This window comes from Dipodomys spectabilis, unplaced genomic scaffold (genome assembly GCF_019054845.1).
Source record: "Dipodomys spectabilis isolate Male_0828 unplaced genomic scaffold, ASM1905484v1 ptg000001l, whole genome shotgun sequence".
NCBI classification, from domain to species: Eukaryota; Metazoa; Chordata; class Mammalia; order Rodentia; family Heteromyidae; genus Dipodomys; species Dipodomys spectabilis.
Genome location: NW_024870678.1, coordinates 1,881,118 through 1,907,991, shown reverse-complemented (window position 1 = coordinate 1,907,991; position 26,874 = coordinate 1,881,118). Strand labels below are relative to the sequence as shown.

At 38.2% G+C, this 26,874-nt stretch overlaps 1 protein-coding gene across 1 annotated transcript in view; it reads right to left on the bottom strand.

The window, feature by feature from the left end:
* LOC122118395 (sine oculis binding protein homolog) overlaps positions 1-26,874 on the bottom strand; it is a 174,082-nt gene that overhangs the window by 104,444 nt on the left and 42,764 nt on the right. Inside the window, exon 4 of the mRNA XM_042692372.1 lies at positions 22,878-23,029. Coding sequence (XP_042548306.1) covers positions 22,878-23,029 — 152 coding nt within the window. The remainder of the gene's footprint in view (positions 1-22,877; positions 23,030-26,874) is intronic.

Here is a 26,874-nt window from a genome sequence, read left to right as displayed (position 1 = left end):
CTGTGACTAATCAAGTGTTATCTACACATACTCTGACCAAATGCAGTGAAATCTGTTTGAAGTCCACCTACTTTGCACTCAATGTCCATCTACTGAAAACTTCTATAATAATTTTCAAATCTTTGGCTTCTTTTAACCAAGACTGATATGCAACTAAAGTATGCCAGATACATTTTAATTTGTGGTTCATTTGGCCTCTCTCAAAAGAGTAGCCATTAACTCTTTTCAAATGACTATGTCTTCAATATATTTTAGTATTTTGAGCAAAAACTGCTATTCCTGTGGCAGAAATAGATTCCTGCTTAGACAAAGCAAGCTGATTATTCACAGAAGCACTAATATTTAGATCTCTGTGTGTGTGTGTGTGTGTGTGTGTGTGTGTGTGTGTGTGTGTGTGTGTATATATATATACTATATACTTGCTTTAAAAATCACGTCTACCAGATATATGCTTTAATTACTTATGCACATGAAGTTTTATGTTTTCATTTTCTATTTATCTCAAAGGAAAATGCTAAAATATGACATATATTTTTCTATCCTTTAGTTTTAACTGTTTTGTATACATAGTATGTCTATTTCATTCACAAAGTAGTCACTGTACTAACGAAATGAATGTATAAAAGTGTTGGTAAAGATTGGAGAGGATTATTTGAAATCTGGAGACCTATGAATGCCTTATAAATTATAAATTATGATTTAAATGTACATTTTTACTGCTGCTATTGATGACGTTATCAATTTCCTTTGAGACTTATATATTATGTAGGGCAACAATTTTGTAAATTACCACATGGCTCTCTTTTATCAGTCTCCTGATTTTCAGAATTTCCAGCTAGACACATCAGGTCTAAGGTCTGACTAGGCTCTGTCTCACCCAGGAGGAAGGTTCAAACAAGTTCAATGTCTACAGCTGCTGAAAGATCTGTCTAGTCTGATTATTTACATGCTACCTCTTATATGATTTTTCCCGTCTCAAAGTTAAGGCTTATCGACGAGCTTATGCCACTTGCTTTGTTAGGCACAAATTAAAGTGCTCTGGATATATAATTAATTCATGCCATTTTGCCAAGGCAATTCACGAAGAAAGAGCATTGGGAAACCATACCATTACCTCCTGTGATAGCTCCAAATTATGTTCAGTCATTTTCAAGATCTCAGGTGTGATGGATTAGAGGAGTCTCCAAAACGTGTCTAAGATGATAGAAATCCTGCTGCTGTGTGCATTATGAGATTCCAGGTAGGCTGATTTGTGTATGTGTGTAGAAGGCAGCTCTGGGATAATAGAAAACCTTTTACTACATGGAGATTTGGGAGAGGCCATCATTAGGTCATTCAGCATATCAAGGACAATGCCTTGATTTACTGGGTTAGCTACAGAGTGTGCATTTCTGCCTTTTATAAATGACCAACCACTGACTGGGCTCATTAGACACCATCCTTACTCAAGACCATCTTCTAACACAGGCTGCCCAGGCCCTGTTGTAACATCCCTATTACTTTAACAAGGAGAGCTGTGGTCTGGTTTCTGCAACTTGTCACAGAACTCTCGGGTCAAGTGTAAATGCATATTATAGAGCACTTTCTGGCATGCATTGTTAAAGTCCTCATTAAAAGGCCCCAAAAGTCTTCCTTGGTACAATAGGAAAATGATTGCAAATTCTCTTACCCTCAACATGACAAATGTTACTGTTTATTAAATCTCATGTTTTGTAAATTTGATACTGCCTGGCTTATAGAGGAAGGATAGTTTTCTTAAGGAAAGCAAAGCAAATCAGGAGAACTCCCTTTCACAGTAAGAAGACAATTCTAGGATTAGAAGACACAACAGGATTGCTAACCAATTGCAGTTCTGTCTGGGTCATGCGCTATCTGTAGCAGGAAGAAGCAAGATGGCAGATGCCCTGGGTTATTTTAATTAATTTAATCATGTGACTAATTGGTCTCTGCTGGGTTTCTGTGGTAACTGCTTCCTAAGTGCTGATGGGCAATTGTGTTAAATGTAGCTTGGAATCCGCATGTAGGGCGCAGAGCCTTGGAGAGCAGCGAGGAGAGCTGTGCAGCTGCGCTTGGAAGGTGCCCTGCTGGGCCTCTGATTGTCTGAGTGAGTGCGGAGCGCATACAGCTGCACCATCCTCTGAAAACCTCCCTTTTTGAAGGAACACTGCTTACCTACCTGTGGGGGCAAGAACTCACTGTGGACACATGAAAATAATCTGTGATCAAAGAATATCCAGATTCAGCAAGGAAATGAGAATTTAATAGAGAGAAGTCTCTTCTAAAAAGACATTGGGATGGGAGAGAAGGAAAATTAAGGATACTCTTCAGCAAATAATCTGCAGCCTCGAAGCTGTCATGTGTTATTCATGGCTGTCCAAATGATACTAATAAGCCATCCGTTTGAATGCCTTGCAGGGTTTATCTTTTTTTTTCTTTACTCATTTACAATGCCATCTCGTCCTTGTCACTGAGAAGGTGCGTGGGAGAATGAGTGGGTGGATGGCCAGTTTTAGAGCACAGTCTACTTCAAACAGATGGAAGGAAAATGACTTCCAAATTTTCTCATGAACTGGGATATGTTTGTGTTTGCGCAATGCATTCTAGCACCTGTGCAAAGAAAAAAAATGTAATCACAGATTTTCCTCAGAAGGGATTGAAAAAGAAAAAGTAAAAAGTAAATTCACTAACCGCAACACAAAGATGCTGCTGTAGTTGAGTGAGCCATTCTATCTGCAGCTCAGGCTCTCAGAACAATAGTTTCTCACCACCCACCCTATCCTGACCTACTGTAGAAAGAATTGCTAATGCTTGAACCATACAGAAACTCAGGTCTATTGGAATGATGGCACAAGTGATGCTTTTTTTTCCAGAGAAAGGGTGGGAGGCAGCAAGACAGTGGTGTTGCTTTCTTTGACAGATGCCACAGGACCCCAGAGTAGCCATTCTGCAACCTATGTGTTCCAGATGCCTGCAAAGCAGCAGCTCAATGGATGCCACCCTTACTTCCCTTACCAGCTCTCCCAGACAAGAAGAGATGTCCTGGTAAATTAGGCTAAATTGGCTTCATCTGAAATCTTCACATTAGAGATGAACATTTAATGGGCTGACAGTTTAAATTCCTTTCAGAGGTGGCAAAGAGTCCTGTTAAGCATTACAATGCATCTGACAGGACATTCAAGCAGCAAGCATTACTTAATCCAACATCTTACTAAGACAGGGAGCTTCCTACTCTTTTCCATTATGTCTCTGTAATGCTAAAGGAAGAATTCTCTCCATAACATCACCAGTTTTGTGACTTTAATACCACTCATTTCAAGAAGTGAATGTCTAAGAACTGAACCAACTGCTGAAAAGGGGTGTCATTTGCTTAAGAAGTCCTACACAGGTAGGAGCATCACCCATCATTCATCCTAATCCATCATCATCATTTTCCTAATCCTGTAAGTTTTATTAATGGATGGTTACTCTGAAAATATGCCCGGGACACCAAGCTGTACCAGTAACACCTCCATTCCTTCCTTCCCTGGTCTAGACCAGCTTTTCTCATATTGACAGAAATAGAGCTCACCTATACCTGCTCCAACCCTTTACTCCAGGCCACAAAGGTCAGAAGACCTTCCATTGTCTCTCTGGTGTAAGGAAAAAAGAGCCTGTTTATACAAAAGCCGATAAGGAGCCAAGTTTTCCCACTAGGATGCAAAGTCTAAACTCCAGAGAGTTCATAAACGGATTTCACAAAGTCCATAAGCCCCATGAAATTATCTGTAAAATTTCTTCTACACATCTATTCCCTTAAGAAAAGGGCCAATCTGACACTTTTTACAGATTATCAAAGAAGGCCATAATTCAAACAAAATGATGAGAACCGCTACCTCAGACAATTGCCTATATGGGGTTATAACTCTATCTATCCAACCTCTAATGTGGCTTTGAGAATCCAATTATTGAAGTGTGAAAGCTTTGCACTATCATTTCTTTACCATCTCAGTTTAAAATAGTCATCCATTCTTCCTCTTTGCTAGACAAGTTACCCCATCCCCCCCCCCCCCCCCACAAACAACTCCCCTGATGTTGGCCAATACTTGGAGAGGATAAGCCTGAGGCCATTATGAGCAGCACAGGCCCTAGGATCTTTTTTTTTTTTATTGTGAAAATACTGTTCAGAAGGGTTACAGTTACATGGGCAAGATAATGAGTACATTTCTTATCAAGCATTGTAGCCTCCTCCTTTGTTTCCCCTTCCCATCCCTTCCCATCCTCCCCCCCAACCTGCCCACCCCACCGAATCCTCCTCCTCCCCTCCCCCTCACCAAAGTTGTAAAGTTCGTTTTTCCACATAACGACTTGTACATCTTATTGTTGTAATGGGTCCACCTGTATCCCTGTTTTAACGATTTGTTTTTCCCCTTCCCCTCCACAAATTATACCAACATCAAATACAGTGAAAGCAGGGGTTATACCATGAGGGAGGGACATACAAAAGCAACAAAGAAATCATCTTATAAATATGTTAGGAACAATCACATGAAAGAAAAAACATTTGAATACATATCTTAGGGTTCATTTCCCTAACATCAACTTATCTGACCTTTTCTGCTTGACTCAGACATATACTAGTTATTGCAAATAAGGGAAACCATGGGACCTATGTTTCTTTGGGCCTGGCTTACTTCACTTAATATAATTTTTTCCAAGCCTTTCCATTTCCTAACAAATGGGGAAATGTCATTCTTTCTGATGGAGGCATAGAATTCCATTGTGTATATATACCACATTTTCTTGATCCATTCATCTACTGAGGGGCATCTGGGTTGGTTCCATATCTTAGCTATGGTAAATAATGCTGCAATAAACATAGTTGTGCTGGTAGCTTTAGTATGGTCTTGTTTGTGATCATTTGGGTAAATGCCCAAAAGTGGGATTGCTAGGTCATAGGGGAGCTCTATGTGGAGTCTTTTGAGGAAACTCCATACTGCTTTCCAAAGTGGTTGAACAAGTTTACACTCCTACCAACAATGCAGTAGGATTCCCTTCTGTCCACATCCCCTCCAGCATCTGTTGTTAATAGAGTTCTTGATTATAGCCATTCTAACTAGGGTGAGGTGGTATCTCAATGTTGTTTTGATTTGCATTGATTATAGCCATTCTAACTGGGGTGAGGTGGTATCTCAATGTTGTTTTGATTTGCATTTCTTTTATGGCTAGAGAGGTTGAGCATTTCTTTTTATTTGACTGTGGCATAAAGAAGTCCAGTGCAAACATAGTGATGGTCTATCCATTCAATCAGTTCTTCACCATCTTTGGCTCCAAGGTCAGAACCACAGTATGAAGGTGTTTGGAAAGCTGCTCTACCTCACTATTTTATGTTCCTCCACCCCCACAGTTTTTCTTACCCTTTTCCCCTCCTCACTAAGTCATCTCTGCCTTTCTTTGTTTCATTATCACTTGATAAGAGCTTGACATAACACATTTTCAAATTAGAGCATTCTCTTTTCTGTTGGATCCATCAAGACTAGTCTTTTTTTAAAATAAATAAAGAAGCAGCCTTTGATATTTTAGAGGATAGAGATGATTCTATTAAGAGAGTGCATAATGCAAGTTTAGAATAATCAATAACACCTTCACTTAATTAATATGGTGAGACTGCAGTTAAGACCAAGGACAACCCAATAATGAGAATTAATTGTCCACAATGAATCTCATAACCAATAAGTCTCTTTAGCTAGTATTTTAAAAATAGGTGTTGACCTATTAGAGAGTACCATTCAGCAACTTTTAATGAAATACAACAAAACAGCACATTACATAGAAAAGTCAGTATTATCTCATCAAACATTTTCAGTTTTAATAGATATGCCCTATTTTTTGTGTTCCAAAACTCAAACATTTCTCCCATTTTAGCACTTATGAAATCATGATGCATTTTATATTCTTGTTAGCCAGGTTATAGTTATGACATCACTGTGTGAAAATCTGTTAACACTGTCTGGCAAAACCAAGAAAATGCCAGCATCAAAGTAACTTAGAATCAATGAAAGAGAATGTAAGTATACATGCATGCATGTATACAAAATTACAATGCAAAATGAATTTCTTACTACATGTTCATGGTAAATAAAAGTTTTGAAAAATGACATACTGAGCCATTTTATAAAGTTCATATGGACAGTTACTAAACAGTGATAATCCCAGAAGACTGGGATTTCTGTACTCTTCATGCAATCTTAATTACAATTCCCCTTCTCTTCTGAACTGAGAGCACTCATCAGAGCTGATGTATCTGTTATGTATGTGTCCCTCACTAACTGAGTGAATGATCCCCGAAAGTCACCTTCTTTTTAGGACCACAGTTTTTCTCATCCATAGCAGAAAGAAGTTGAAGTGCTCTCGTATCACTTTACATTTTAACAGCAGGCATTAAAATCTTCAGAGTCCACTGGCCTCAGCATTTCTATAACCCTAAGCCCTACCTGTCAATCTACTTCTGCCTCCTTTAGTCCTTGCAGGTTTATTCATAAAACTATCCAAAGACAAAATGATGTCAAAATCATTTTTACAGTCATGTTACATTGTTTCGAGTATTCCTATAAAGTTTAAAATGCTTCAAAATGTTAAAACGCAATGCAGAACTTACACTAAGCATTTTACATTTTTTAAGGTGTGACTTATGGGGTCCTCATTCTTAACTCACTTCCATTTTTGAGCCTTGTTGTCCTTAGCTTTCATATACCCAGCACATTTCCCGAATTTACATTTTGGTCTCCAACTTAGCAGGCATTCACTGATACCTAGGGCCTGGTCCGTCTCCAACTTAGCAGGCATTCACTGATACCTAGGGCCTGGTCCCCTGGCCTGGCAAAGTCAACCAGGTCCAGGTAAGTCAAGTCCTTGGTTCTGCTCACACACACATGTTGCAACATGCCTCACATCCTACCATTTACTTGTAGGACTCTCCTATTCAACTATAGGAGCCTTAGAGGCAAGCCTCCCTCCTTATTCAACTTTGAATCCCTACAAAGACGCATCCCTTTGTATGAGTGGCAAGCTGTGAATGTTCCATGCTTGCTGAACAAATGAGTAAATGAATAAAAGTAGGGCAGGAGGTCAACTTCCCCATAAGCACAGACATTCTTAAAAGAATAGGCAGAATTTTTTGAAATGTGCTTGTGCGTGTAAGTATGCACACACATATGCATGTATTTGTAGATGCCCACATTGGTACTGGGGCTTGAACTAAGTGCTTCATACTCTCCCATAACTTACTTCATTATGGCTAGCACTTGACCACTGGAGTCACATCTCCAGTCCCAGACAGACATTCTTCAAGCAGAAACAACACAGATTTCATAACTCCACAGCACTCATCCCTGGGACAATCCTTACCTCTGGAAATACCAATGAACAGCTGAGTCATATATTTATTACAAAGATAGTGATCTGTACATATAAATGCATCCTCCGTTTTCTCTCCAGCCCTTTCTCCTCCACATTTTCCAGTAGCTTAGCTCGAGTCAAAGAGTGTGGGCCAAACTATTCTTGACTCTGCCTAGCAGTTATCTCTAGCTGGTCATTCTAGCTAGGGTCATTCTAACCTTTGGACCCAAGAGGGATTACCCTAAACAGAGGCAACCAATTTTCCTGGCCCTCTCTAGGAATGGAGAGTAGAGTCCCCCAAAGTGGGCTGCTCAGGGGGAGCCCATCTCTCCACAGCTGGTTTAGTGCAACAACATGGCCATGGAAATCATTGACAGGCCCTTGATGAGGGAACAGGGGATGGTGGCCTCACTGTGGCAGACATTTTACTCAATATATCAGTCCTTCTTCCTACAAACATAAAGAAAAAGAATTTGGAGTCTGTATCACTTTTACTAGCCACTGGCCAAACATTTAAGAAATATTTGGCTCTAAAAATATCAAATATCTCTTTATCTAGAGCTGAATTACATGATCATAAAGGATTAAATTTAATTTATATTTACTATGTGCTAGATCACTGAAGAAGATATGTAAAGAAAGTGAGCAAAGAAGCTCGAATAAGAGAGGGAGTTGTGCCTGTGGGAGATGGAAATGTTACCTCCAGCTCCATTTTCATTTACTTTTGTGCATTTAATTTTCTTCTTTCCTCATATTGAATTCTAAATACCATTCTAAGTGAAGGCATCTAAACTTTTTGTCCAATTCTTTCTGAATTTGCAGTTAATTCTGATGGTCTTGATTTAAACTTCAATATATCTAAATAATTTCTATGAGTTCTGCGCTAGAATTTGGTAGTGCGTCTCTTTGTAATTAATCATCTGAAGTTTTTCTTTTTTAAGGAAACTAAAAATGATTTCATTGATACAAGACTCTTTCCGGTGCCAAAGAGCATAAGATTGGGGATTTTTCTTTAAGTCAGAATTGACTTGAAGTGTGTTTTGAAGTTCCATACAGCAGTGATGTCCACCTTCTTCAAATTTGTGTCACAAATTACTTAGTGTTCTCTCTCAATGGGACCACCTTAACCAAAAGTAAGTCATGGACCTGGGATGTGAACCTACCTTCTCTCTCTTCTATTCACCTGAAATAGCAGACATCATCTCTCATCCACTGTGCAGTACAAATGTTTCCCCGACAAGGCTAATGTGTTAGAGGTGTAGTGCCCAGGGTGGTGCTATTGGGAAGTGGTGAGCCAAAATAAACCTCTCTTCATTATAAAATGATTAGCTCAGGTATTTGTAATACAGATGGAAAGCTGAAAAATACAAAGGGAAAATATTTTCCCTACCCAGAAATTCATGAACTTGAACCCCAAAGCATGACATCTGAATATCTTAACTTCAAGAGCAGGAACAGCATGAAACTGCTATCCATGACCATTAGCAACTCCCTTGCATTTCCAGGGCTGCCTTTGTGAATTAATATATGCACTGTACGTTAAACCATCAGCCATAGAGTTTGACCCGGTCTTTCTCTGAGGTGGTCAACTGCAAAGGTTACCCACTGAATGTAAGGAGACAGGGCACACTTAAAAAGCATTTATCTTGACCAGGTCTTTTATTGTTGGTTCTTTTGTGTGTTTGCAACCCTTTGTTTTCCATATTTGTATAAGCTTGAAGTTTAATTAAAATATATTTATCACCCAATGTCAACTCTTATAAAGTCTAGCATTAATCCTTTATAAAAAGCAAGTTAAAGAATGAATTACGTGTTTCCTGTTTTAAAAAAAAGGATGTATCTTGATTACCACTATTTTGTTTGACATACTTTTTAGCCCATTTTTAAACATTTTTAATGTAGCCAAGCATTTAAAAGTTGCTTTAAAAAAATTCTAGGCAGGCAACACAATGTGCTCCCTACAAACTAGACCACATTCCTCTTTCTGGAGATGCTGACAGAGTATGAATGTTAAAACTTTCTACTTTCTTGTGATAGTTGACAGCCAAGTGAATGGAATTGTATCTGGTGTCAGGTTACATTATATTTACAATGCAGAGCAAGTTAGCTCCTTATATATTGGGGAGGGCAGATTCTTCAAATGAAAGCAACTTAGAGAAAGTAGTACAGTCCTCTTTCCTATAAATCTATTTCCAAATAAGTAATCAGTACATTAAGAAAGACTACTCAAAACATATGCCCTTGAGATGGTACACTATCAATTTATCTGTACTGTGAGGAATATCATCTACCCTTTACTCAGTTTCTTAACCCAAGGAAAGGCTTTATTCCTTGTCTTTAGCTGTTTATTTTCCCCAAGTCCTCTGTGGAGGAAATTAGCCAAACTCTAAGTGAATTACTTGGACTTTTGAAAATCCAAACAACTTATCTTACTTTTCACAAGGCTATATTTGGCTATTTTTTATTTGGGCTTATATTTCATGTTCACTCAAGACACAAGTGCTGTTGTTTCTCAAATGGTGATCGCTGTCCTGTCCTGTCATTCTCCAGAGCTTGGGTTTTCTCAAAATGATTCTAATGGAAGCTCACCAATCTCAGATGCTTTGTGCAGGCAAAGCAGGTAAGCATCTTTGGTGGACTGAATCCACCATGTGTTCTCAGGTACCTCCAAAGAAGCTAAATATTCTCTATCCCAATTATTTCTCATGTCTCAGGTATGCTTACTATTTTGAACAATATGTCAGCAGCATTTATTTCTGACACACACTTGGGATCCTCTATGGCACTTCATCTTCTTAGATTGGCTTTAGCTGGTATTTCTTGAAGACTCAAATCACTGTTGAAATTTGCACGTAATCTCAAAAAAACCTGTTTGACATCAAAACACAATAGAAGACAGGGAGATAGCCTTCTGATAGCCAATGCACATGAAGACATTGGCTTCTCTATTTCTACTTGCTTTTTTTTTTTTCCTGTCCATCATGGGGCTTGAACTCTGGGCCTGGGTGCTGTTCCTCAGCTCTTCAGCTCAAGGCAAGCACTCTACCACTAGAGCCACAGCACCACTTGCAGTTTTCTGGTGGTTAATTGGAGATAAGAGTCTCATGGACTTTCCTGCTGGGGCTGGCTTTAAGCTGAAATTCTCAGATCTCAGCCTCCTGAGTGGCTAGGATTACAGGCATGAGCCACCAGCACCCAGCTCTGCTTGCTTTTGGAAATATCATCTGTTTGCCCTCTGCACTTCCCATTGGTCTTTAACATATCTTCTGAGTTTTCTGAGACAGATTTTTCACTTTTCTAAAGGATGCTTTTTTAGCACTAATAAAACTTTCATACTTGTCTGCTTAATCACACCAGCTTTACTGTCCTCTTTTTACTTTTTGTTTTTGGCTCAGAGGTATATGAACCATCTGTGCCTCTAAAACAGTTTGCTTAAATAGCCTCCAGGCAGATTTTATGGTTTTTAAGTTTTTTACTTTAACCTTCAGCCTGCTGTTAGCCATTTTCATCACAGTTTTAAAATCAGCCTCTTTTGGAAACGACTGCCACTACGTGTGGTTTCAGGAGCTACTGGAACTGGAGAGGGGCTGCCACCTCCAGCTGAACTGGAAGTACCTACTAGGCTCATAGCCACCTGAGGCAGGTGCAGGTGTGGCTACTTAGTAGGGGCTAGATCTTCCAACTGGCATCCTGAAGAGCTGTGTAGGCAACTCTGATTTAGAATATCCATTTGCCATTGGATGCTGATGGCTCACGCCTGTAATCCTAGCCACTCAGGAATCTGAGATCTAAGGATCATGGTTCAGAGCCAGCCCAGGCAGAAAAGTCCATGAGACTCTTATCCAAAAAGCCAAAAGTAGAAGCTATGGTTCAAGTAACATAACACTAGCCTTGAGCACTAGCCTTAGGGACAGCACCCATGCCCTTAGTTCAAAAGCCCCAGGACCAGAACCAAAAATATAAAATAAAATAAAATAAAAATATTTACATGCACGTCTCCCAGTTTGAACTCAGGGAGATAACATCTGAATTACGTCTTGCCTGTTTATTTGTTAATACATCCCTACAGAGTTGTCTGTATGCTTCTGGGCACTAAAATTAGATACCAGACTGAAACAAAGAATGCAAAGAAAGCAAGGAGAATCTGTACCTTCCCACCACACCATACTGCCACGAGAACTGCCCCGTCATCTTGCCTGTAGACTTGCTGTGCTGTTGCCATGTGATCACAGTTATCTGGTCCAGGGACCTGAGTGGCAATCAGCATTTCTCTATCCTGGAAAGCATCATGGCCAAACTTCCTGTCTACCCTTATATGAATATTAATATAGCTCCATAGCTCTCTCTAAATGTGAAAAAAAGACTTCCCTTCTCTATACCTCATGGGGAAGGAAGGCTGAGCATGTGCTATGAGGGTTTTTTTTTTCCCTTCAAAAACCACATTTGTCAGACAGTAATTACTGCATACTATTCTCTCTCAAATCAAAGCATTTTAGCCCATATTTTCTCTGTGGTCCCTGTTGCTTTTTTGATCATTGAAAACACTTGAGCTCTTACTGTTATGGTTTTTATTATTTCTTTACAAAGTGTTCCTACCTTTAAGAGTTATGAGCTGTTAATATACTACTTGAAATGAATTAGCATTAATGTGCTAACATCATGATCCATGGAGCTGAGTAAAAAGTCAGGGATGAGAGGCCAACAGACAAGCAATAATCCCCAAAAGAAGGTAATAATAAATGAATTTCCAGACAAATGGGTAAACAGAGCTATGATTTTGGGAAATACTAAGTATTTGCTCAATTTTTTTCTTGTTTGAAAGCAAAGTGCTACTTTTTTACAAAACCTTGAAATTAGTGAAGAAGATAAATCAATGCCAGAATTAGAAATCACTCGTCTGTGCCCTCAATCCAGTAAGCCTCCCTTCCTTCTTTCCTTACTTACCAGTTCTTGATCCTTCAGATCTTAGATTTAGTGCACCTTCCTCAGAGAAACTTCCAGACCTTCTGACTAGTCAAACCCCCTGGTTGGAACTCTCCTGACAATGGGTCTATACCATCATAGCACTTAACTTAGTACCAGCTTCCTTCTGTTAATATATATGTTTGAATATATGTCCCCAAAACAGACTATAAGCTTCACGAGGGCAGGAAACAGGTTGTTGTTAGCAACTCTAAATCCAGTGACTGCCACAGTTCCTGACTCATAGTAGCTGTTCAACAAATATTGGTTGAATAAATACATAGATTAATTAATATTGTGAAAGCAGCGACTTTCAAAACTGGTTGTTTTTCTTTTGGCCACCTGAGCTTGACATTCAGCTTCAGAGTAAATCACAGTTCTTTCCCCTCTGCTTAGCACTTTGTTTCCAGCTATAGAATAGAGGATTTCCGTGGATGAGGCAGTGAGCTCTTGATGGATAATAACAATCTCATCTTGTCAAATATCTAGTCCAAAGTGTTTGCCTTTTACTGTCAATATGGTCCTTGACCAATCTCTCCCAGGCTATTTACGTGAATGAAAGTACATATAGAGGGAAATACCAGGAGAGTCCAAGGAAGAGGTGGCATTGTCCAAAAAGAAATGTATTCTTGACTTATGTAACTGTAACCCCTCCATATATCACCTTTATAATAACAGCAAAAATGGTAATAACAAAAACTAATAATACAAAAAAGTACATATAGGCAGGCAACAAGTTTCAGCTGTACCATTGTTATTATCCATCGATAGAGATCTCTAATATCTAACCACAAATTGTTTCAGTTCTATATAGTCCAATATCCTACAGAGTTTGACAGAGTCAAAACTAGTCTAGTACCAGTAGTCAGTCACGTATCTCCTGGTACTAGAGCCAACATTCTAAAAATTGGGTTTCTCAAACAGCTAGTAGAAAGAGGTAGCTCAACTAAGCAGCCTAGAATAAGTGCTAAGTACATTTATATCTTTCAATCTACACTTGGATTCTAGGTTAGTTCTACATAATAAGGATAGGCATGATATATTCATTGCGTAAAGAATTCAACTTGAAATAACCTTGAGATCACCTCTCTTATTCCAAAATGAGATTTTGCCTGTACCTATCATCAGCTATCACTCTTATCATATCCTTTTTTCAATAGTTCCCAGACTTTAATTCTCGTAGTTACCCTTCCCCATGAAGCCCATAGGATTTAGAGGAAAATGAGGTCAACTCCAACATCAGAGGGAAGTCCTCATTGGCTCAAAATAATGAGAACATTATATTGCCTTGATCACAGTCCCACATTCAAGCATAAATATGAGATATAAGCACAGACAATAAGGATCAAGCATAAATATGATATATAAGCACAGACAATAAGGATCAATTCCAAGACTATTTTCTGACATGCTAGGACAAAAGCACTTATTCCTTCAGATCTGACCAAGGAAGCATATCACCTTGACTACTCTAACAAGCCACCCTATGAACCTTTAGGAAGCTTGCCTTGGAACACAGCCAACACTATACAAAGATAGAAAGAAATGGCACCACAGTACTACCCCTAAGTATATATTAATTCAGGACCTTGTAAGTCCATAAGAGAAAAAAAATGTCTTTTATTATTTAAGCCGGTTTGAGTTGACCATTCTGTTACCTGCATTCAAAATTTTGATACACTTTATAAGTAACTATCAAACTATGACTTACTTTCAGGTAACAAAAACTTCAAATTAATCTTTTTGCCCAAATACAGATGCTTCAAAGATACCATTACCTTTTCAGCGTGCTATCTCTAAGAGCTTGAAAAGACCTATAGATGTGATAGGTCTCCCACACAAAAGCTGTGTTCGAAGTGAAGCTTGCTTTTAATGCTCAACCTCCCTACTAGGGATAGGGATAGACAGGCCCTATCTATGCTATAGAAAAAAATCACGGTTGAAATATTTAACCAACAATATCTACCTTGGTTCCTTTCTTCTCATTCCATAACCTCCTCTTATTGAAAAGAGAGAGAGAGAGAAGCACTAAATTGGTTCACCACACTTTTGCTACTGAGAAAATGTTCATAACTACTAATAAATAATTCAGAGAATAAGGTATTTTTACTTTTCTATTACCAGACACACCTAACTTTGATGGGAATTCTGACATCTTTCTTACTGTGCAAATCTACTTTATATGCAGGATCTTAAATGTTTTACTCTCTTAAGTCCAATAAACAATAAATGCCATGTAATTTCACCACTTTGCATAACAACTTCCAGTAGCTGCCATCAGCTTATTATGATATCTAAATTTTCACCTCTCCAGCCTCCATGATTGGGCCCTACTCAGAGCCTCATGTTCACTTGGCTTGCTTGTTTAGCTGGTGCTTTAATACTTGAGCCATGTCTCCAGTCCTACTCTGCTAATTATTTTGGAAAAAGAGTCTCATGGACTTTTCTGCCTGGGATGGCTTCTAAAACATGGTCCTCTAGATCACAGGTTCCTGAGTACCAAGGTCTACAGTGGTGAACCACCAGCACCCATCTAAGATAGTTTTCTTTTTAAAACTTGGCTAAAACAGGTAAATTTCTCTTGTCTTTCACATTACAAATACAGAACATACAGGTGATCACAGGAGGTATCAGAGCCTTCAAAGAACCTTAGAAAAGAAAATTCAATATGTGGTCATAAAACTGCTTACCACATTTTAGATGCACATTTTTCTATCAAGATGGACTTTGTAAAAGGGTGACAATGATCAGGATACACTGTACTCATAAACTGACATGTTGAAGTGAAACTCCTTTGAGCAGCTACTTAAAAATGTAAAGATAGACTATACAATAAGATAACATTTATTGGATCCACATAGGAATCACCATGTTCTCACAGAGTATTTGGCAAGAGGCCTGTTTAGGAGAATTTTACTGCAGAACTCCTATACCAACTGAGTCCCCCAAATATGCTTATGGTAGTAGAATCTAGCTCTTAATGCTAATTAGCTAATTAAGAAAGTTAAACATTAAGAAATTAAAACATAGGTAATTTTTAAAATAATTTTAATATTTTAAAAGAAAATGTACATTTGTGGGATTCAATTGGATGCAAAAGCTTTCATTTATGTCATAAATTCTACTATTTCTGTGGAAAAATAACCATTTCAAAGTCAAGACAGTTGTTTTCTACAATTAAAAGCAGTTAAATACTTTTAAATACATTTTAGCATACTGATAAAGGAATGCTCCTTCATGTCTCCAAATCTCTCTCATAATTCACTATGTTTCCAAAGCACATTTGGAAGTAAAAAAAATTCATATCTACTAACTATATTTCCTCTATTTGAAGATGAATTAAGCAGAAAATACATTAATATCTGTATTTTTAATAGAGTGGTTAACCCTTACCATAGAAAACTAATGAGGAATATTTTAACATGGAAGCATTAATCAGGGCTCTCCAATCCTATGTAATTTGACATTTTTAAGGACTTAATCATGAGAGGATTTAATTCTCTTATTCTCTTATTTACTTTTCAGCATGAGGTGAGTTGCAAAAGCTATCATATGTTAGGATAAATGTAATTCCTGAAGGAAACCTTGCTTTGAATAACATGCCATAGCTTAAAAATAGTCTTCATAGAAGTATCACTACTAAAACCATGTTATCCTTTGGGTCAAACTTAAGTTTTCAAACATTAAGCAAGTCTCAACACAGACTTGATGAGTCCCAGAGCCTGAATCACGCTAGCCCTCTGTTATGAGACAACACAAATTTTGGGAGGTTGTGAATACAGGATACAGACTTCCAACCCCATCCATTGATTATTTCTATCTTTGCTAAAGACTACAGGAATTTCATTTAACTAGAGTGCTCAGTACATGGCAGCAGAGTCCAAGCATCTTTTATGGATTAATGATTGATCTGCCATCTTGGGCTTACAGCTGTACCCAGTCTTGGCCCAAAGCCTATGTTTACAAAGAATGCAACAGACTGATGCTTGTAACTCCAAAGCCAGTCTGTCAGCAAACATTAGACTCCACTGTGTGCACAGCCACCCTACAAGTAAATTGTAACACAGGGAATTTCTGGAGTTTACAAACTACTGAGGCAGAAATTCAACTGTATTCTGCAGCAAGGTTTTCTTTGTTCCATCCCAATTTGTGACAACACGAACTAAGAGCAAATAGTGCAAAGAACAAAGAAGTAAATGTGGCTTCTCCAGTAGATACTTTCACTTATGTGTACACAAGCTATCCAGGGGTATTGAAAAACTGGAAAATTAAAAATTAATGGCAGGTATGCTTATAGCCTGGATCTGCTGTCTATAGCCCTCTTGAGTGTACTAGGTTTTAGAACCAGACATCTCAGATGTGTATAAGAGAGATTTTGGACTCAATCCATTAATCAAGGCAAGCCACCTGACCTCTAATGCATGCACTTATTTGGATATTCAACATGTTAAACACAGCTTGAATTAACAGAGTATCACTCATCAATCCCAGAAAAATGCATAATCATTTTCTTTTGTTTTCTCTGGACAGCTCATCCCAAACTCCTCAAATCCTCTCCCTCTTCTGGTTATTAATAAGGTATCATAGTGCCTTTCTTTTTAAGTTAGGCACAAGAGTAACTCAGTGCTGAATACAGCCTGGAATAAGCATATGAAAACAACCCTTGAGATCATTCTTTTAATGCTCACTCTTCATACTGAACAATGTTAGAGGCAAGGTGAGAAATTTGGCAATGCAAGTGACAGAATCAATAAGGAAGAATGTACAACTCAAATAAATAGATCCCTTCCCAATCATTTGTTTACTGAACTGTGGGCTGCCCACATAGACAGACTATGGACCCCAAACCTGAACATTCATCACTCTGTAGCAGCAGCAGTCACCAGGACACAATGTCGCTGATGCAATCTGACACTGTGGTTAATGTTAAAAGGGATCGTGCCTCTCAGATGGATTGGATAATTACCGGCAGTTCAGATGAGAAAAAGTTGATTTAAGTGAATAGCATTAGCTATCACCAGGATGCCTAGAGATTTACTGTGTCTGAAATTAACATTCCAGCATACATGGCCATAGGCCTGTGTATTGATCCTCAAATGACCAGATTCTGATCAATGAAAGTCTTCCTACATTCCTTCCACTCATTGGAAAGAAATCTTGGACACACAATGGGACTGGCAAGTAGTTAGACTTTTGATTATTTCCTCCCTTTCAAGTTAAAATATCTAATAACACACATTCTGGGTAACAGATTAGAATTACCTCTCTGCTCCCATGCACACATACCATACAATTTCCCCAAATGAAAGGCATTAAAAAAACAAAACAAAAAAAATGGAAGTGTCTGCTAATACTTTCTTTTAGTACAAACCCATCTGCCCCATTCTGTTTGTGTTCCAGGTAAGTTAGATCAGTATTCCTCAAATAGTATTCAAATATTTGTATAAATATGAAGGTCGCATACCCTAATGTCTGATGGCTTCCTACATAGTAAGTTCCACCCACCTGCAGAAGTATAGCTCTCTCTGGCATTCCTCAAGAGTCTGTGTTTTATACTTGAAGCTGACCTATACCTTACTTCACCAGTCAGAACTTTCCTTCACTTTCCCCATTCCCAATGCATTTCCCAGAGCTAACATTTTTCCTCCTCTGCTATTGCTTTCCACAGACTCTCACAGAAGCCCAACAATATTCCATTCCATATGTCAAAATATGAGATAACAAGAAAACAGTTTGGTTTGTTGTTCTTTTCCCAGAGCTTCCTAAGGACGCCCCGGTTTGCCATGTCTGGCGGGAACTTAGCCACTGACCTGCAAACTAAAGCCTTGGGATAAGGAGACCACATCATATGCAAGGCCTTGAGCAGGCCATTACATCACTGTTCCAACAGACACTGCAGAGTTAAGGCCACCATCCTGCAGGCCAAGGTTTAAGTAGACAGACCCACCAGGCTTGCTGGCACCCAATAAAAGCAAGAAGAACCCTGGGCCCACTGGCCTCATTTATTTGTGGATCAAGAATATGTACAAGCAACTAACAAAGTAAGCCTGAGGCCTGAACTTCAGGTAAGCAGAAGACATTAATTGCAAGTAATTTCTTAATGCCCTCTCCAAGCCTTCATGAATGATAGCTATTTTGCAAATTAAATCTTATAGGTGTTTAAAGGGAAAAAAGTAGACAGGTTAATCACTGGATTACATGCCAATTGTTACTTCTTTTTTTTTTTGCACCACTATATTCTATAATTAAGTTTGAAACCAAGAAATCTTCCCTAGAATATACACAAGTTTAATCAAAAGACAAATATTCTATGTCTAAATAAAATATAATTCCAAATATCATGAAAATACATAATAATTAGCAATGAGATCTTCCAAAAGAGATCTCTAAATAAAAGACTGCTATTTCCAGGATATAGTTGGACAGTAAAAGAAATGCTTATTATAATACAACATTTTCCTCTTGAATATCTGTGATTATTTCAATTATTTGGAAAGCATCCTTTGCAAATGTTTCTGTCTATATAATCCTCTTTTTTGAAATAAACATTCATATCCACATCTGTGTATATCCTTGTAAGGAACTTCTCCATGGTCTACTGGGAATAGCAATGTTGTAATATGAAGATGTACTTCTATTTATTATAGAATGGGGAAGCAAAATGTTGATGCTCCTAGAAATTTGTGTTTATTCCTAAGTAATCAATGCTATTCATCTTTAGAACATTACAAACATTACAAAAATAATCATCCTTTTCCTTGCCTATGTTGGCCATTTTGCTTGAGTTTTTGACTACCTGTTTGAGTTCTGGATATTAGTTTAGACAACAGGATCTTTCCTATGCAAATGGAAAAAGATCAAATACAGTCTAGGTGGAAATGAGTATTTGTGGAATTGTTACTCTCATTTTAGAGAGATAATAGTTACAAAGTATATCTTCAACACCTATATTGTGCAAAGTAAAATTAGTGTCAAAAGATTTGGGCAGTTCTGCATCTCTTGCAAAACTGCTAAGGCTTTGCAACTTTCTAACTCCTAGGAAGGCTAACCAGTGTGCTAAAAGTGTTCTTTGGTCTTTCTGTACCTTAAAAAGGTACAGGTACAGCAGGTCATAAAAATGTCTCAAAAGGGGCCTGAGAAAAGAATAAGTCCCCTGAAAATCCTCTGGTGTCTCAAATGATGAGATTGATATCCCATTGTTCACCCAATGCTCATACATTTCATAAGCTTTCCCCCTCCACAGACTCCGGTTCAAAACTTTTGAGCCAGCAAGTGAGCCTTATGGAAATCAGGACTCTGCCAAATATATTATGCATTACCACTATACATTTCTCAGAGCAACATCCTGAAATGTGTAAACTTGTAGTTAGTTAGATTCCTTATGAATACAGCTGTGACTCATAGGTCTCTCCCAGTAGTTTTTAGCAGAATCAGTTTGCAAAATGCCTATGTACTTGAATCCAAATGACTCTTAAGCAGAAATTTAAATTCAGTTTAAGAAATACATCCCACATACTATAAGGAGTTAACCTGGCTTCCATTGCTCATACTTACTTCAAAGTGCCAGGGTTTGTGAGAGATGTGACATTTTCAGCCTATTCCATTCAACAGAAGAAAGGCTTCAGAAAGAAATAAAATTTAAAGAGTTCATTTCAATGGATCTTCATTTTGAGTTGGACTATTTTTTGTCCTTGGTTTTTGTTGTTGTTGTTGTTCACTTGTTTTTGTGTGTGTTTTTGTTTTTGTTTTTGTTATTGTTGTTGTTTGTAGCAAAGCAATGTCTGCCTCTCTACCCAAATCTCTGTGATAGGAAAGTGCAGTACCACAGGCACAGCTGTCCCATGTATATTCACAAATGCAGGTGTTGCTTAGACACAAAAGAGAGGTCAGTGGAATGCTACTCCTAATTAGCTACCTTTTCTACTAGGATTTTCCTTTGTAAAGTTATGCATGCAATTGGGGTTCAACTTAGAGACCATTTTTAGAACCCAGCATGCTATCCAGCAACAAATGGCTGCCATTACAAGCATAATTTGCAGCATAGTTAATTTTACACGGTTTAAAAAATCTACACTATACCTAAAATAAAATTCTATTCTGCACAGGTACCATTTACTCTATAATCTATCTAGTTTCAATATTTAAAACTACAAAAGTTAACAAGGAAAAAAGGCTTGTTATAGAGAAGAATGTTTCCTTTTTTCCAAGATTAAGACCACATCTATAATGGTGAAGACTAAGGACTTTGTTAAATGATACAAGAAAAGAAGTAACTATTTGTTATTGTCTTCAGTGGGAAACACTTTGGAGCTTATTACTGCAGTTCTTAGTAATGGCAGAGTAGAGGGTGATCTAATATGAGCCATTAAGAAATCTAAGCCTTAAATAAAATGACCACAAAATACTATCAGTTAACAGGAATGCAGCAGCTGTACATGTTTATTGTAATACAATATAATATTGCTTCTGAGATGGGCACTCATAAAATTAAAAAATAAAGAATCCAGCAGGTGATGTGACAAGCTTATTTCTCTATTTGAAAAGAAAATGAACAGGCATAGCATGGCAAGTGCTGGAAGATGACAGAGAAGACAGGTATTGTATGTGCACTAATGGGCGACAGAAAAGCAGGCAGCCACCGGCTTAACAGAAAACATTTGAAACTCCTAGTTTCTGCAAAAGGCCAAAGACCTACCCCAGTAGCTCCTGGCAGAAAGTAAAATTTGACGTCCCTCCTCCCACTGTTGATTTTACCTATTGTAAGTATTCCAAATACTATGTCTTAACCTGGCTCCCAGTTGTCCATTTTTCAAAAGTACGTACTATGGAAGTTTAAATTCAGTTTGACCTTAAACTTCATAATGACATTTTAAAGTCTACATATTATATCATATTCTAGACTGTCTTTCCAAATGGTATGAAGTGCCTTTCTTCAAAAGCTTACTACAAAGTAAAATCATTTTGCAAATTGTAATATGTACTGACAGGGTTGTGACAAATGTATCTTGCTTGATTTTATTCACTACAGGCAGCCCATCAAGATTCAGACCCTTAACCCTTCCGTATTATAGAAAGACAAAAAGCCCAGTTCTATAGCCATCTTCTGTGATGGAATGCAAACTATTTTGTTGTGGTAAGGAGGGCTTTGAAGAAGAAAGCTCTAGACCCACTCCTGGGATTGTTAGCCCTGTGTTCAGCATTCAAAATGGAAGCCTCAGGGTCTTGGAGATCATTTTAATCCCCCCATATTAAAACAAAACGTGTCTCTCTTGTGTCACTTTTCCCAACCTCTCCCCAGCCTCACTGGTCCTTCCTAAGGGAAAGTGAGCGATTGCCTGTCCTCAAAGAATTCCAGAAACCATTTCCTTACTTGCCTCCCTGTTCCGGTGAAGATTATGAGTCTAATTCTTTGAGACTGCTACTAAAATTCCACCCCGCTGAATTCTGCAGCCTAATTCTTTTGGCATTATGGTTTTTGGCAGGATGAATGTGACCCAAATTTGCAGGAAATAATTTACTGCAACAGTGCTTCTTGCAAAGTAGTGAGACCATGATTAGCATTTTCAAGACCGCAAATATGAGACTTTAAAATAGTAAGTGTTTACTTCATGAAAAGATAAATTTGGATCTTGTATTATTGAAATGGAAATGCTTAGCAAAATGTGCATGGATTTATGAATTAAGGATGTTTTACAGATCAATGAAAAGTAACCAAGCACTAGCAATTTACTTTAGTATTTGGTGGCAAAATGCTATAACAGTTCTTTGAGATCTAAAAATTTAGGGGTGTATGTGTGGCATGTGTGTGTGTGTGCGTGTGTGTGTCTGTGTCTGTGTGCACGTGTGTGTGACTGAAAAACAGCATACATCCCACTTTTCACCAACGGTGACTAATGCTATTCAAAAAGGACATTTTCAGAGCTAGGATAACTTAAAACAAAAGAACAATTCTATAATTATGGCTGTTCCTGTGTTTACCCACCAGGCTTCTCACAAATGTCTAGCCGTGTAGTATATGTTAGCTTACATCTTCATAATGTCCCCATTATTCGAGATTTGATTTTTTTTTTAAATTTGGCATTTTTCTTAACTAAAATTTGTGAGGCAGGCTTTGGAAAGAGCAGCAGCAATATTCCCACTGAGAACAAGAATTAAACGTAGGGGGAATAAAGCTTTCTAACCAGGCTTCTGCTGCTAGTGTTTTGGCTCTTACAAGACAGATCTGCCACTTCGCTCCCGTGGGCTCTTAAGTGTGCCCTGTCCTGCTGGAAAGACATCTCTGATAGGAGCATAGCTGTGATCCTGGTGACCTCGCCGGATTCACTCACCCTCTCAGAATTCAAACACAAGCCAAGAGAAGCAGAACAGGTTACTCGTTAGAAAAGGATTCCTTAATTCCAAAAGGTTAAGCATGACAGAGGAGGAAACCGACAGAACAAGAGGACAAATGCACACGTGAAAGGGCCCAGCATCTCAGGCTAGTGGCTATGAGGCGCATGCGCACGCGGCAGGTGGCCACGTGGCCTCTAAGTTGGGCTTACCTTGTTCCTTTTGAAGTAGGCTCGCCGGCAGGCCGCAAAGCACTTCTCGCTGCAGAAGCTTTTCACCTCGCTCCCCATACTCAGGGAATAGCGCTTGATTCCCACTTTCTGGCACCAGGCACACATTATTTGTACATTTGACACATCATCTTCTATAATAAAAGTATAAGAAAAATGTTCATATCAGAAGCAAACATCCCTTTAAACTTAGACACATCCTGAATCTCAGAGCTCCCAGGGTCTGATTGAAGTTTCCAGACCTCACCATTTTTTAGACGAAATGGATAGCCAGCTCTTTGGGGAAAGAGGGGCTGGAGAAGGCCAAGTTCTTTTTCATTTGTTTCTGTCCTTTCTCACACTTTTAACTTTCTTTCCTTTTTTCCTTCCTTGGTTCCTTCCTTCCCTCCCTCGTTTACTTATTTACTTAGGTTCCTACGATTTAAAAACAAAACAAACAAACAAAAACACAGCATGACTGCAAAGCTACGAGTGATCCTAGGATGTCTCAGCCTAGTTTCAATGGGCGTGATTAAACATGCCCAGGAATAAAGCAATGCAACTTGTAAAATAAATGGCCCTTTTCTTCAAAGGGCCTGCTGAAGTTCTACCAGATCTGTACCAGGTGGGACAGTCTCTCAAGTGCTAACCTACAAACTCATGTGAATCTTGACAGCGGGCTGGCTTTCACTGTGGCACATTCCCTACTGCTATATAGTGATATGGAAAGCAGTTTACTCTTACAATATCATGATTCCCCAGACATGTGTGTAGACTAAGACAGAAATTTGTGAGTGGCTGATTCTGGTCATTGAAAGGGGCAAGCCTGGCTTCCTGAGCAGTCTCCTTCTTCCAGTGTTGGTATCTACAGGGAGAACAGGCCTGATTTCAATTCCCCAGCATGTGATGTGGTTCCAGGTCTCTGAGTGGAGGGATAGTAATGAGAATGAGGGCGTCAGATCATTCTCAGCCAGACTGAGGGTTTTTCCCAGCTAGTATGCAAAGTGATTTTAGATGGGAAGATAATATTTCTAATATTTAAAGTATTGCCTGTCATTTCCTCTGTACGCAAGGACAACAAATTTAATAGGCACAATGATATCAGACTCATGACCATAATATCATACTCATTACTATTTAAAACAAAAGTGGGTTTTCAAAGAAAATCAGTTAATAAAATACATTGAGTAAATCGACTGCAGGCAGTAAGGAGTTATGACAAAATTGGGATGGTAATGTTTAAATGGCTGGAGTTAGGGAAGCATTGGCCTCCTTTAGGAGAAAGAAGTATTTTCTTGCTGTCTTCTGGGGATGTGCTGTATCTTTAGTGTTCTCTAGCCTCTGTGTGTGTGTGTGTGTGTGTGTGTGTGTGTGTGTGTGTGTGTGTGTGCGTGTGCGCGCGTGCGCGCGCGTGTACGCATGTGGGTGTGTGCACATGCATGTGTTGCCACTATTAGTCACAGCTTTTCTTCCTTTACAGATTTGTTTTTGTTCTAATCCAGATTCATGCTCCAGACATGAATGGTAATCACAAAATTCCCAACAAGCTCTGATTTAGTGTTGCCTGATTTCTGAATAAATCCCCCAAAGACTAATTGCTAAGCAAGGCCTGGTCCATGAGCTGTTGACATATTCATGGTTCATAGAGTCTGTCATGCAATCACTCCATTTCCAGGGAAAAGATTTGGTTTGAGGCAGTATGGTCATCAGCCTGCAAAATTAGAAGCAAACTAATTTGTAATGCAGTGATACGGCTCTTTCCTCCTGAGTAGCACCACACAGAACTATGTGCAGCACTTTCTTTACATTAGTGGAATATATACTGTCATTTTAATGGCTTTTCCTATTTCATAAATTATACATTTTGATCTATTATTATCCAATAACTGTAAAATTACCTTCAATATTAGGTATTTTTATGACATAACTTCCTTTAAACAAAGTCATTATAGGGATTCAAATATAAAGCAATTACTGTATTAATAACCGTTGCAATGAAAGAAAGCTTTTATTTATATTTTGTATGGTTTCTAGTACAGAACCTATAGATATTTTACATGATATTGCCAAAGCTCTAATACTCTATCTTAGAGTATGTTGGAGTTTACCTTAAATCAGATTAGAAACAGCATAGTTTAAAATAATTGTCCATCATTACTAAACTAACTAGCCCTAACAGTTTCTGTTATTTGCTTTAAAATCTTAAGTTCCTAAAAAAAAAAGATGATAAAGTAAAACTCTCCCAAATGATCCAGTGGCAGTAACCTTGACTCTGGTGAAATCTGTTAAAAAAAATTATGGGGAAAATCATTTGGTCTCACAGTTTAATAAGGCCCCACTTCCCAAGGGACCATAGACAACCTGTATTAAATTCTCCCCGTCGATTCTTCCTTTAGAGTCTGGCTGGGGAAACAAAACATGAGATGTTTCTGGTCCTAGATGGTTTGCCTATGAAAGACTAAAACTGAGATGAGAAAGGGTAGAAACAAAGTTCTCAGAAGGCCTGGGGGGTGGACACTTGGGCCAAACGGCATCTCTTAGCTTCTCAAGCTCTATGCCATCATCACCAGGCCACTTGTCACTTTTTTAAAAGATGCAAGGATACTTTCTTACAACAGTCCTAATAAGTAAACGGAACAAATGAAGAAAAAAGGAGTAGAATTTTAAAGCACAACAGTCATATAAATCATTCTTACTGCAAAGGAGCAATATGGAAAGATGTGGTAAAAGAATTGTGTACTTTAGTTGGTGAAAGTCTTAAAAGGACAGCACAAATCAGCATTCCCATCCATTTTTTCATACAGTTCTGGTTCATACAGACAAGCATTTTGGAAAACTTCATTACATTTCTCCTTTTCTGCCATCAAACTTATCAATAGCTAATGCCTCCCCCCCCCAAAAAAAACAGGTTGATAAATTGAGTATTTCAAAAGTTCAAGAGAAAGCATTTTCAGGTATCTCATATGTTCTAGTTTTATAAGTCATTCATATTAATATTATACTTAAGAAACTAGAAGATAATTGTGATCATCTAAACCTTTTATATGGTCAAATTCTGTCAGCCACCAAAACACAACTCAAATTCTGCCACTGGGTAAGGCAGAGTACCCCATATTTTAATATTACTGTCCCTAGAAAAGTAAACTTTTCATAAAAAATTAAAGCCAAAGGAGTAAGATCAACTACATCTTCTCTTATTCTTTTTTTTTTTTTTTGGTCAGTCGTGGGGTCTGAACTCTGGGCCTGAACTCTGGGCCTGGGCGCTGTCCCTCAGCTCTTCAGCTCAAGGCTAGCACTCTACCACTTGAGCCACAGCACCACTTCCGGCTTTTTTTTTTTTTTTTTTTTTTGCTTTATGTGGTGCTGAGGAATCGAACCCAGGGCCTCATGCATGCAAGGCAAGCACTCTACCAATGAGCCACCTTCCCAGCCCCATCTTCTCTTATTCTTAACTGAAACCTGGTAATAATATGCATGCCTCTTACTGGCAATATAGAAAACCCTGGCAATTTAGCTTTTCAAACTTGATGTGCTGATCTACTATCTTTGCTTAGGCTAAAGGTCTATGCCATTGCAACCTTCAGATTATCTCAAGAAGGACATACAGTTTTACATTATATCATCTTATGGCCTGTATATTTTTCATACTGAATGTAACAACAAATGAAAAATATTTATATCATTAAATAGCATTCCCAAATCCATTAACATAATACAACAAAATTTCCATATGCTATGATATAAATATGCACCAGTCAAAATATGCATGTTTCAATTAATCATGTAAAGTTTGTACCACTTCTTTAGGATTTAATTAAGCAGAATTTTTAGAGCATTTTCTTTCTACTGCAATGTTCAAAGAACTACAGAATATTTTTCTATTTTATATTGCAGAAGGAAAGGTCTAGATTAATTACTCTGAAATGAAATCAAAATTGTGTTTATTATAGAATAGAGATCAAGTATTTCTGATTTGTCTTGCTGAAGGTGCCTGAGAAAC